Source organism: Hermetia illucens, chromosome 1 (genome assembly GCF_905115235.1).
Source record: "Hermetia illucens chromosome 1, iHerIll2.2.curated.20191125, whole genome shotgun sequence".
Classification (NCBI taxonomy): Eukaryota; Metazoa; Arthropoda; class Insecta; order Diptera; family Stratiomyidae; genus Hermetia; species Hermetia illucens.
The window spans coordinates 140,465,803-140,480,050 of NC_051849.1; the positions used below are offsets into that span (position 1 = coordinate 140,465,803).

The 14,248-nt window shown below is 38.1% G+C and overlaps 1 protein-coding gene across 5 annotated transcripts in view; it reads left to right on the forward strand.

Moving 5' to 3' along the window:
- Nucleotides 1–14,248, forward strand: part of LOC119647005 (restin homolog) — an 82,112-nt gene that overhangs the window by 6,638 nt on the left and 61,226 nt on the right. For all 5 annotated transcript variants that reach the window (XM_038047736.1, XM_038047737.1, XM_038047734.1 and 2 more), the window contains exon 2: nt 3,258–3,694. In XM_038047736.1, coding sequence (XP_037903664.1) covers nt 3,421–3,694 — 274 coding nt within the window. In that variant the 5' untranslated portion in view covers nt 3,258–3,420. The remainder of the gene's footprint in view (nt 1–3,257; nt 3,695–14,248) is intronic.

The window sequence follows — 14,248 nt, forward strand, 5'->3', positions numbered from 1 at the left end:
TATAAACGCAATGTATGTAAAGATGTTGACTTAAGTAGTTGAGTATGTTTAGATTTTTGCATAAAAATGGATAATGGATGGAATAAAAGTGGCATGCATTGATACAATGGATGATTTAGTTGTCAATGTACCTTGGAAGTTTTTAGGAATGAATATGTATACGTACTATACCCGCTTTTCATGGAAAAATATCCAAAGTATAACTTTGTGGGTGTGCGAAGGGTAGACCAAAACTTTCTGTATACATCATAATTACAAAAATACTTCGACGTAGGACATTAAGTAGTCCTGTGAAAACACGTTTTATGTCGAAAAAAACATAAGTTGAAGCAAGAAAGGTTAGGGCGGCTCTCAAATCATCACCTAGTGTTGGCCGTTTTCCATCGACTCTGATATCAACCTTAGCTAATGAGTTTTAGCTAGCGCAAATTACATTACCATACTATCGGACGCCTTTCTCGCAATTTTCTACGATCGATTCCGGTTATCCTCATTTCGGATGTGATTAGGGCTGATTCAATGAAACACCATAGTCGATCATAAGGAACACTACTTCATTTAAGCTGCGCTGATGCATAAATCATAATAGCGCCGCTTACCGTTGGTTGATAACATTGACCCGAAAGACTTAAATACTTGAGCTCTCGACGGGTAGCAGCCACTGAAAGTGATAGTCTCTGTTCCATTATCCCCCCCTCTCTCTCTCTTCTCTAACTTGATATCTGTGTTGAGGTGAGGCGATAGAAGCCAAAACAACAAAGGTGGATTGAGCATTAAGCTCGGTGCCACCGTCGGCAAAAACAACGCTAAAGGCTTCCGATGTTCTGATTTCTCTGAAATTTTAACTCGATATTGCACGTGACATTTTGTGTCATTATATGTCGCTTCTAGTGTAAGCTTATTATTTTGCATGGAAGTAAGTGTCGTATAGTGACTCTTAAGCATGATCTCGTTGACAAAAAAAGTCATGTACAAGCCCTATCCTCCACAAAGGCGTGAAAAATGGTCATATCCTGTTGATGCTATTGCAACCCTTTTCTAAAACAATGAACACTGTTCCAAAATCATCCGAAGGGTGTTGATATGGTGAGTGCAGGTGAATCCAAAGTGGAGCCCAGCCTGCTCTCTACCAATCATCATCCTCCTCAAAAGGGAACATGTGAACACGCCTGCAATTGTCATACTCAACACGATTGCTCTTTTTCGGAAACTTAACGATCATTTTCTTTTTCCACTCATTGGGAAAGCACTCCGACTCACAGAAGTAGGCAAGAGTGGAAGTAGTAACTCTGCAGAAAATGCAGAAGTTGCATGAAAGGGTTCCATAAGGACACCATCAAGGCAGACGACTTTACTCCGGTCGGTTGTTCAGAATCGTAGTGAAGTGCTCTTTACACCTCCTCAGTTGCTCGTCATCGCGGATGACAATCATGTCGGCGGCGTCTCTCACAGGAAAATTGAAAGGCTTATAATCGCCTGAAAATTCATTCCTGTTGCAGCTGAATAGCACAAATAGCCCGCGTTGAATTTGGGAGGCTGCCGTTCTACTCCCTTGCAGGCAGATAAATAATGACACGCGAATGGCGGCGCGATGGTTGAGGGGATAGACCGTCAGCCTCCCTATCTCGCTGTTTTGGGTTCGAATCCCAGTCGTTATAGGTGTCTGCGTTCGTCTTGTGTTTGTGTCGCTGCTGTGAGCTTATCACTTGCACAGCGTTAAGTGTGGTGATAGTGAAATTGAAGCACAATCTGACTGTGTGGAGTGAACAGGAAACACACTAAGCGAATGTAAGCAACGAACAGATTTTGATATTTTTTGATATTTAGAAGATTGTCATCTTTAGGAAGCCTCTTAATGTGGCTCTAAATTTCGAGTCGAGATCCTGTCAGCAACGGACTGCCATGTCAAGAAAGCGGGCTTTGCGGTAGTCGTCAGCGGCAGTCCGACATCTGCAATCGATTGGCTTCCAAAGTACAAAAGCACAGTGCCGCCAGAGAGAGGAGTACTATCCATTTCAATTTGTTTGGAATCAGAATGCCTAGCTTATATCGCTGGATTTCTCGTTTGAGTTATAAAAAGTAAATATTCCGGAGGCCTTCGATACCATTGTCAAGGAGCATGCGCACAATCCAGAAAACAATCATTAACCGTTTTCGATGGCCAAAGGTCGTAGCCGTGAAGTCAACCCCTACTCGAGACGCTGTTGACCTTTCGGGAGCAGTAGGTTGCTAGCCCACAAATTTCTATCCCCTTTTACGAGTTAACCCGTTGGGGAGTTCCGTTCCCACGTACTCGAGGACGGCGATCAGACCCGAGTCTGCAAGGGACTGATCTGAAGTGGCTTCGGCCACAAAGCCTCACCGGGGTTATCTGGTACCATGGGAACCGGGACGGCCCTCTGAGAGCATATGCTCCAGAAGAATCCTTACAGTAAATTTTTGATTTATTTCCTTATCCTTGAAGCGTGAAGCACTCTAAGTAATGTACTGGGAGTTCTGGGAATTCCAGCGAAAAGTCAAAAATATTCGATGAAGCCTCTACGATTCAAATTGGAAAGTTCGTTCAAATCTTGGTACTCGTTTCTGGTATATCAGCCAAGGAAAGATTTGCAACCCGAAGTTTTGTTAACTTTGTAATTTTACTAAACAAGTGGTAGCGACTTCGCTTCTAATAATAGCAAAATGTGTAAATTTTTCAAGTTAAAATTAACAACTACATCCTTTGTCTTCAGCATTACTATTAGGATCTCACTTTTAGGGGACCTCATGCAGGCATTTCATTCAGGTGTTTAAAAATAGTCTTATCCTCCATATCTGGTATATGACTTTCTCTGCTGGTAGGTAATACCGCACTTTTGTAATGCCCCTCAGATTAGAATTTGGCCTTAAACGAAAAAAAAATACAATCTTGTGGCTTAAATGCGTTGGAAGCCTAACAAAATCTTTAATATTGAATAGTTGCTAACTGATCTCTATAAATTATCACTTTAAGTGGTTAGGGTGAAGGTTCTAAGGATTATCATGCGCAGTATGTCGCTTTTTTCATGTAAAATAGCGTGATAAAATACATGGGGAAATCATAGTAGCCTCGATAGGAAGTAATTTATTGAATTGAATGGATGGATGGTGGTTGAAAGGAAAATACTTCTGAGTAAAAGTAACTTTTTCTAAATATTGACTAGACAAACAGAGCATTTCAATTGAAAGTAGGTCTTTATTTAAAAATTCGACATAAAAACCTAATGTTTGTTTTCTAGTTGCGACTTGCGAATTCAGTATGACTTATGCCAATTTATTGCTCAATAAAATCATCCCACATTGACAACCGGTCAAATATTTGTTAAACTCGAATCGTATTAGTGAAGTTTTTAATTCTTGCCTCAATAGTGATAAAGAATTAAGTGAAAAATCGTATTCAATATGAGTGAAGGAGCACCCAAGTTTCCAAGTGAAAATGAAGCCAGTGCTGCGGCAAATAATGCTGCAAATGTATTAGTTTGTGAAGAAAGTGCGCCACCTATAAGTGAACAGAAATCACCAACCTCGAGTGAACCAAAGTCACCAGCTTCAACGAAAAGTGATAGTAAAGAAACGAAACCAACGGGCATTAAAGCACCTGCGGCTTCAAAAATTGGAAGACTCTGCCAAGCCCATCAAGCACCGAAAGCTGGTCCACCACCCCTGGAACAAAAAAGTAAGTTTTATAGATTAATGAATGACTTACGGTCTTTAATTTTTTGTTGCTTCAAACATATCCGTTATATTTCTATTTCTTTTGAAAATTCATTCTTCGAAGATAGTTCTGTCGCTTTGAATATCTGGTACGTATATTTAAGAGAATCTTTAATTGTTTGGATTCACCATAGTCGTAATAGCATTCCTTTTATACCATTTGCAGCGTTAACTGCTTGCAATATTTATAATCTATACTTCCTCAGCAGTTTGTACCTTTGTTTTATTTGACTAGTTTTTATTAAAAAGTAACCAGCTTGATTTGTTGCACTTGAAAGAAGTAGCATTTTCATTGGTGACACTTGTACCTAAAGTGTAAAGTATATTGTTTTCCCCCTTTTGAGAATATGAGTGGATTTCTGTTTCATGCTTTGAATTAGCTATGATAAAAAAATTGTTTCAGTAAATGGATGCTTTACAACTAATATAAAATCTTTCTTCCAGTAGTACACATCTGAGAACAATTGACATTATATTTCGTTTCTAATAGCGTGCCAAATTGGTAGACGTGACCTCTTAACTACGGTCTGAAATGTTTTTGATTTTTGAAGAAGGGTAGAACTTTCTTTAAACTACGTTTCTGATAATTAATTTTGAAGTTCTGCATGATTACCGTGTTCCTTAGTTCAACTTTCATCATCATATTCTTCTCCGCACTGATCAACCAACTTGCTAAAATATCCCGTCATCCATGACCGCCATGTAATTGACGGCTAGGTAATTTATTCATCGAATACAATGAGATTTGTTACTCCTCCCTATTACTGAAGATTTAAACTTGTTTGACCCAGCGATCTTAGCTCTAATCAGCAAAGAAACCCTTTCTTTGCTAAACTTGTTTTCAAAACATTTATCTGCTTTTAGCACTAAAGTGCCATTTGGTTAGCACTTCTAAAAGAGACTGTTTTCATTTATACCCTCAGCAGTCAAATTATAGAACAATATTGAAGGAAGCCCTTTAAGCCGATTATCCACCGCGTCTTGACTGCTGCACTTTGTCCAGATATATTTTTTTCATAGATCCCATGTAAATTTTCGAATTGTTGAAAGCTCTGAAAGCAGGACAATTTTTGCGAATTCTGGCACCTTTTCATTCAATATTGGTCCGCTTATGAAGAGATTGGTTCTTCTCCCTAAACCGAGCCGTTGGAAAACAGCTTCATCAGCTGCTTGGAATTTGCATGCTCTGTTCCTTTTAACACTTCCACTACAACTAGTATTTCCAAACCTGCTGCTCTTATCTGCTGAAATGGGAGATAAGGTACTAAGAGGAATTTGAAATTTAACAGCAAATTTGCCTTTTTAGCTCAACTGGTCATGTTTCTGTAGAAAGAACCAAAGTTTGCAAATCCTGAAAAGTTAAAATGGAGATCGTGTATGAAGGTATTCCGGATAGAACCACTCTAAATAGACACTTTATGCAAACATTTCGTACACCGAAATAAGGGGTTTGGTATCCAAGTTCATGCACAGACACACTGTCTCTTTATATGTCCCACGGTGGTTTGCGAATATACACCTACATAAATAAATATAGAAAGATTTGCATTAGGTTGTTGCAAATGAAATAGCCGTTTTGGTACTAAAATTTCAAACCACTGTAAAGCTTACAAAAATTTATTTATTTAATCAAAATAGGTGCCAGTCGATTCTAAGCGCTTCTTCTAGCGAGATTCAAAAGCATTATGCCAGTTTCGCAGAAGTCCAACTGTCGGGTGTTGATAAATTCGTCGAAGGCAATTTTGACAGCCTCTTCATTCCTAAATTATTTTTCCGCCAAAAAATGATCCAAATGTTTAAAAAAGTGGTAGTCGATTGGTGAAAGATCCGGTGAATATGTTGGATGAGGCAGAGTCTCATACTGCAACTCGTTCAACTTTTGAACCGTTATTCTGGAAACATGAGGCCGTGCATTGTCGTGAAGGAGTATCACACCATCTCTGTTGACTAATCTCGGCCGTTGAATACCGAATTTTTGGTGCATTTCCTCGAGTTGGGCACAGTATTTTTGTGCATTTATCGTTTCTCCAGGTGCCAAAAAAACAATAGCCCACCAAACAGTCACCATTATCTTCTTCGAATGGAGGCTCGGTTTCGGCATATGCTTCGGTGGCTCATCAGCATCTAGCTATTGTGCTGATCGGCGATGATTGTCGTATAATATCCATTTTTCATCACATGTCACTATTCTGTGCAAAAAGGGATCGCTTCTGTTGCAAGAGAGCAAACAACTGCAGATTTTTTTCGAAGGGCCATGTTTTGCTCCGTAAGGGCATGCGAAACTCATTTGTGGAGCTTTTTCACGTTTCCAAGTTGTTGCAAGTGCCAGGAAACTGTAGAATAGTGTACGCCCAGTCTCTCTGCAATGTCCCTCACAGACTGACGTGTGTCAGATCCGACTAGCAAATGCAGCTCGTCGTTGTCAATCGATGATCCTGGATGTCTACGTGGTTCACTTTGAAGGTTTACATCGCCTGACCGGAATTTTCGAACCACCGCCGTGTGGTTCGTTCGCTTACCGCATCAGCTCCAAATGCGCTATTAATGCCCCTGATCACCTCCGCTGCTTTATGACCGAGTTTGAGCTCACACAGAAAAAAATATACGTTCTTGGCTCTTTTCCATCCTTTATTTTCCTTTTTATTCACTGTTTTCACAACGATGGTCAAAACTGAAATGACTCCTTGATTAAGGGGGTCATTCCGCGTGTCGGATTCGAATCGAATTTTTTTTTGTCATCAATGGTATTTAGATATAGTGTAGAATATATTGGCAAAGTTGTTTTTTGATATTCGGAGTCGCTCGGAAATTATAGTGTCAAACCCGTGATATGTAACATGCCAGATTTATGTCGATCGCCGTAATAAAGCTCGTATTTATCGATCCGAATGACGTTCGAATGACTTCGCTAAAAGGACAAGAATTTAAGCCAAGGCCGTACATGTGTTCCTTTAAGAAACCTAAGGTTTATGGACTAGGTATAGCAGATTAGTGGTCAGTTAAGGTTTTATGGCCAAAAATCGCATTCTATTTTTTAAATGCATTTTTCTCGAAACTGCATGTTGAAAATCTGCTGCCACCATAGCCCAAAATCTACCCAACGAAATTTTTTGCAATTTTCAGGACTTATTCAGAACATATTTCTACAGTCCGCAAACTAGGATAATGGCGATTCATTCAGTAGTTTTTTTTTATTCAATGAAGAAACCGTAAAAAAACCAAAATTAAAAAAAAAAATTTAACAAGGCACCAAAAATCTAGTTTTCTTATTTTTTAATAATCCTAGTTTGCGGACTGTAGAATGAAATGAATGAAATTGGGCTGGAAAAATTAATATGCACGCTCAAGATATTAATAAATCTATGGTGATTCGTATCTATACCTTTTTCCAGTTCTTCACAAAAAAATTCTAGAAAAGCCAAAAAAAAGACGGCCTTCACGCAGGATGACCCCTTAAATGTAGGAGTATTTATACTTCATTATCCGACAATAACAGCGCCAACCGGTGGTGGTTTGATACAGGAAAATCGCAACTAACTTCACTTGATTGCCAAATCGGCGATTTCATGTGCAACAACCAAATAATTTGCACCATGGAGTCGACCCTTCGATTTCGACTTAAAGGAATTGTAATGTATGAAATTTATCTTCAAAGTTATAAAATATATTTTGAGTAACAGGAATTTTCGACTTAGAGGAATTCGACTTATAGATTGAATTCTATATAGGAAATTAACGGGAACGCCAATGAAAGACCAATAAGTTCGAGTTAGAGAATAGTTCGACCTTTTTTAGGTTGAGAAAACTGTGAATTCTATACATATATGACCCCTCTTCACTCCTGTATGGTGCATAAAGACTGCACACAATCTTTTTGCTTGCTATTTGTTCTTCTTTGTTTCAATTTTATTGAAACTTTGCTTCAATGACAAGCCTAATGCAATAGGACAAGCAATGACCCTAACAACAATTTATAATAATAATAATCATTGACGCGACAATCCAAATGGATCAGAATCTTGAAGCGTGCTAGAGCACTTCATTCAAGATCGAAACGGTATACTACAGGAGGCAATGCGGTCAGCGCTACGCTCGCCCGAGATTATTACCCTGATTTGAATCAGGTACAGAGCTGAGTCGACTGGTATCCGACATTAAGTCACATATAAATCTTCCTGCCATCAGTGACATTTGAACCACGAGTTCTTAGGTTACTTAAAATCGTGGGGGAAAAATTAAAATGAAAACGTCTAAATTTGTTTTTTAAATGCCGAAGAGAAAATAAGCCAAGACAAGTCGGGAAACCGGAAGCTGGACGCTTCAGGTACGAAAGGTTTTGTGTATTTCTTAGTACGTAGCACGTAATATATCCATATACTATGTAAGAGTATCCACTTTCGGGTGATATTGACATTCATAGTCTTCAATTTTCAAAGAAGCAACAAATTTGAGGTATTATAACTTTTTTAGTAATAGTGGGATCTCCACCAAACTTGGTAAGATCATGCTCTATATTATAGCCTATATCACTGCAAAATTTCATGGTACTTGGATGAACTTAAGGGGGTTTCTAACCAATTACAAAAAAATGTAGTAATATACTATTATTAACTTTATTTAAACAGATATCGGCATGGAAGGTATTTCGGAGCCCAGGCACCATATAGTGGCAGCCTCCTAAATTTTTTTCAGATTTTTCGGTTTAGTCGTTTCTGAGAATGGCCCCTTTAAAGAAGTGATCACTTTCAACCCCCCGCGCTCCCCACCCTTCCAACGAATGTCAAAACTAAGATCGGCTTTGAAAAGTACTAATCGGGACCTTTAATTTAATGCCCCACATGACTATATTTGATGAAAAAAAATTGTACACCCCCCTTTTGCATGTATGGGTACCCCCCCCTTAAATTCGACGTAAAAGGATGTAATTCACTGTATGCGTGAGCGTTCACAGCTCCCACCTTTCTACCAAATTTGGTGTCAATCGCTATAACCGTCTCCGAGAAAAATGCGTGTGACGGACAGACAGACAGACAGTAAACCGATTTTAATAAGGTTTTGTGTTTACATAAAACCTTAAAAACGACATACATAACAGAAGAAATTCTTAACATCACAAGAATTGAATCAGTTACATAAACTAAAAATACTTATTCAAATGCACAATTTTTATTAATTGATGGAAACTGTGTGCAAGTGTGATTTAGAATTTTCCAAACTAATTTCAGAAATTTCCAAATTAACTTCGGATTTTTCTAAGTTAAATTCCGAATTTTCCATTTTAAATTCATATTTTTTCACTTTCACACGTTTCAGAATTTTTACTTAAATTCCATTATCAAGTTCTACACCAACTTTCTATCGCTGGATAACAATGGAACTTGGGTTTTTTTGAAAAAAATCTGAGCAGCTCCTCAATTTTCTACCGTTATTTGTTTCAATGCAATCTGCTGTTTTTTTTTCATGACGTCTAGATATAAAATCGTCCATTTATGATTAAAATTAACTCTGCTGCTTCCTGTAGAACCCCATTGATGTGCACTGACAGCCGAGAAGATCTCCCAAATATTAAGAAGTTTAAATTGTGGTTTTGCTATGTCAGACGCCGTCCGTCCTAGAGGATCGCATTGGAGCATTATATTCTCAGACCGGTTCATTAAATGATAGAAAACTGATGGTTAGCCCAGATTTTTTCAACCAATGCTAGCTCTATCTTTACCCAATGATAAAAAGTTAATATAGGAAAATATTGAAAAAACTCTGAATTGGAAATGGAAAAGTCTGAATCTGAAATGGAAAATTCCGAAACTGATTTCGAAAAATCTGAAGTTAGTTTAGTTTAGGAAATTTCTGAAATTAGTGCGGGCAATCCTGAATTGGTTTGTAAAATTTCGAATTTGACTTGAAAGTCGTATATATTATTAGAGCAAGTTACAAACGAATAAGAAAATAAGTCAACAAGAACTATTTACTAAAATATTTAAAAGGAAGACCTTTTTCGCCGTTTATTCCCTAATTAGGCTGCTCTGGATATTGGATTGGACCAGATCAATCATTGAAAAAATCCTTTATGCAGAGCCAGAGAAAGCCCCGGCTTCGAACAACTAGCACAAGATAGGTGCTGGTTGACTATACTCATCTGTGCTACTTAACTGTGATTCAGTCGACTACGGTTTCGTCCAGCGCAGCAGCAACTCGCCAGACGCTGCCTAACTCCGGACAAAACAATAGTCTTTTGTATTTTTTTTACTTTGGGTGTTAACCCAAAAAAAGTAGTTAATGGACCAGAAAAGTGATAGAAAGTCACTCTTCATCAAGTGAATGGCGGGCTCAGGGCTCCCGCAATTCCAATCGAAACGAAAAAAAACTCGAAAGGATTTAATCGGATATTTCACCTCAATTAACATTTATATTTTGCAACAGCAAAAAGATGACTTTGAAAATGTTTTACACGCTCTCCCATCCCTTTCAAATCCTTGTCAATATGCCTTCTTTATTCTTATTACCAGTTTTCACATCCAATCGCATTTTTGTCATAGGTGATGCGTAACTAAACTTGCAAGCCTACATTTCTATTCATTCTTGCATTTTTGTATTGAATAAACAGCTCTATGAGGTTTTCCAGATATGTCGATCCTTTCCAATAAACAACTTTTGCCAGATTTAGTAGTAATGAAAATGATGGGACCAATGTGAACACGTCTAATTACAAATCAACTGTCTGATCTTTCACAGTAGAAAAACCCTTCTCTTCATGGTAAGCTTCATCAAGTGCCAAATCAAATGGTGATTGTGGGTGATACCCGGTCTTTTGACTATGAGATTCCAATTTAGGTTAAATAACATCACGATTGTGCAGTGTTACGAATCAATTTTCGATATAGAGAAGAAGGTGGCTTTCGATGAGCAGCCGAACGGTTTGTTGTTCTTTTCGACTGATACGACCTCTTTAACATTGTCTAGGTTTTGGCTTCTTTTAGAATTTTTTTGTGAAGAACTGGATAAAGATATAAATACGAATTTCTCATCATATATTTATTAATATCTTAAGCATGCGTAATAATTTTTCCAGCTCGATGGTATAGTTCATTATTGGAATACAGAGCAATTTATACACCCATCTCCAAAAAAGGTGTTTTTCTGCTGCCACGCTAGAGGGCGCTGCGATCATCTTAAAGAAAAAATGTAAACGGCATTTTAAAGTGCGGACTTAACCACAGTTCGCAAACTAGGATTATTAAAAAATATTGACAGCTAAATTTTTGGGGCCGTGTTAAATTTTGTTGTTGTGAATTTTGGTGTTTTTTTAAGGCTTCTTTAATGAATAGAAAAAGAACTACTGAATGAAACGCAATTATCCTAGGTTGTGGATCGTAGAAATATGTTCTGAATAAGTCGTGAAAGTTTCGAAGAATTTCGTTGGACAGATTTTGGACTATGGACGACCCCCTTCAACGGAATTTTGAATAGTTTCATTTTTCGCCATAGAGTGTTCAGAAAACGAGAACCGTATCGCTGTTGTAGCTCTATTTAAGAGTAAAATGAAGAAAACAAATATTTATTTAAAAAGATATGGGACTTGGAGCTTTCCTACACAATACTGCATATCAGTTGACTATAGCTTTGAAAAAAAAAAAGAAAAATTTCATAAGCAAAATAATAAGGTGTATGCACGGTCATCTAAGGAAGCATCATTCAGCTTCAGTCATGGTTTGTTGGGGTACCTCTTCGATGGGATGACTGACTTGCATTTCTGCAAACAAGCGGTCAAAACGTCGGCTAAAGTTTACCAAGAAACCATTTTGAATGCTTAACCATTTATATTTCAAAACCAGTCGCGGACTTTCCAGCAAGACTCTGCATCGGTCTATAAAACAAGAACCACCTAAACCTGGCTTCAAAACCAATTTATCAGCGTCCATTACTAATGAACAATGGCCCTCTGACAATCCTGATTTAATTCCGCTGCATTACAAATTGTGGACAGTTTTAGAGGACATAATGGAAGATATCCCAACATTGATTCTCTTAAGACAGCTTTGATTCCTGTTGTGGCCAATTTTCTAATGTTGCATATTATTCCTGGCAATTGATGATTGGCCAATCCGACTTAATGCAGTGAAGGCTAAAGGCGGAGATTTGGAATGAATATTTGCCTATTGTATACAATATATGTCAATAAACATGTTTAAAAATGGTTCAAAAATATTCATTATTTTTAATTTTATGGGATAAAATACGTGTAACAGTATTGAAGCCCCTCCTAGGTATTGCTAGCATTGCTTTTATCGACTGTTGCACAGAGGAGTGGTTGATCAATCTAGCAGGCCAAAACTGCTTTTGGTGGTAATTAGCTTCAATTATGTTGCCAGACAGCAACAGGTAATTAAGATAAGATGGTAGACATTTAATTGTAGTGAATTTCATTTTCACTTGTTTGAACATTAAGGAACCATTCCGTATTTAGTAACCTAAATTAAGTAGGCAGGCACAAAATAATTTCTATAGATTGCCTGTTTAATATATCCATGCTGCAGGCTTCCCGAGAGAATTTCCCGGCAAAATTTTGGTGATACAGGGGAATGTATTTGTTTCTCGCTTCTGCTGCCTCTTCCGACAATTGACCTATTGGCAACAGAGCTTTCTCAATAACCCCGGATCCATGTATTGGTATTTTGTGAAGTGTTGGGGTCATGGATTGTCATAGGTAGACCTTTTTATAAAGTAACTTCTTCTTTAGTCACATGTGAAGTGTCCTTGATAAATTTGAGTCTGATTGGCGCCAATAACGCGGGGATGCGGGAACCGGCTTCTGTCATGAAATTCTATTATTGTTTGGACAAATCAGACGGGCACAAAAAAAAATTTGAAACAAGCTGGCATCTGAATAAAAATCACACTGGCATTTTTGCTTGTATTTCACTTGTTGCGCGCCATCATATCCCCACTTGAAATGAGCATCAAAGGACTCCTTTCTTCTTCTTGGAGGGTTTCCATTATTTCTTTAAAATCTGTCAGCGGTCTGGAAGCTGTGTGGTCCATGAAACTCTGGAGCTTAAGTTCGGCTATGGCTTCTGTTTAGTTTGCTGTATTTGAGTGTAGTAACGATACATGTCCGGGTTATAGCTTCTTATAATTTCGTATTGTTTTCGTGATAGGTCAGCTTTTGTAAACATAGAAAAACTTGTAGTGGTGCCACCTGCGCCTTTACTTTGATAGGTAATGTTTTGTAGTGTGACGTCACATTACAAAATCTCACCTTCCTCTTCGAAGAACAAGTGGCGGCGGGTATCACCCGCTCACTCGCGAATCTATTCTTGTTATGATTACCTGCTTTTTTGCTGGCTTCGGGGTGAATTCAGGCTGACTTTGTGCTACAAATTTTTTTAGGTGAATGACTATTGATTGATATGTGTATGGCGTTCGTCTTGTCGGACTAATGCTAACTATCTGTAACGAAACTTCTTTAGGCTGGCTTTGGTGTGAAAATATAACTTCGAATTTGTGCATGATAGACAAACGTTTAATTATGCCAAACAAAAACAACTTCTAAGTGAAGTAATGCTCGTTGGCAAAAATCATGATTCATTCTTCCTTTGCATGTGAAAATATTGTACTATTTAATATCTTATGTTTTCTTTCTTTTCTTGCATGAAGGGTTCATTCATTTTTCGTTAATATCTATTGAGCGGCACCGTGCACTTTTCGAATGTTAATATTTGATGTTGATGATATAACCTCATATGTACGATTAGGGTAACCAAAGGTGATGTTTATGATATTCATCATCATGAACGGCGCAACAACCGGTATCCGTTTTAGGCTTGCCTTAGTTGGGAACTCCGACATTTCGGTTTTGTGCCGAGGTCATCCAATTCGATATCCCTAAAAGTTCTGTGGCATCCTGGCATACGCTATCGCTCAATCTTAGGTAGGATCTGCCACGTCTTCCTCTCCTACTATAGATATTCGCCTTAAAAACGTTCCGGGCTGTATCATCTTCATCCTTACGAATGACCCTAGAGAGGAGAAATTATTAATGGTCCCAAAGTTGTAGTCTACCATCTTTATTGTTCTTGTTTGACCCGTGCCATTTGATCTTTTTAGTTCTTTGGCTTTTATTACTGCCGTTGCCACCATGTACTTATAATCCAGTCATTGAAGCTTTCAAACTCCGAATTCCTTTACGTTTGACGAGCTTTAACTCAGTCCATATTGGACCTACTGAAAAATAAAAATGTTCATTCTGTTTGTTATTAAATTTACGTTGTTTCTGCTTAGTACCACTTCCACATAAAACGCATGGTTTACGAGTTATTTGCGAAAACCCGTTTAAAAACATGCATCACTTCGATGAAAAAACGACATGTTTGTACATGAATAAATCGAAAACTACTACTTGTACGAAAAATTTGGCTCCATAATTTCGATTTTCCATGGAGGGTTGTCAGGACCATTTGCAATAATTCGTCCTGTTTTCAGGCCCGGGAGACTCGCAACTTCCAGCAAAGGGGGCCAT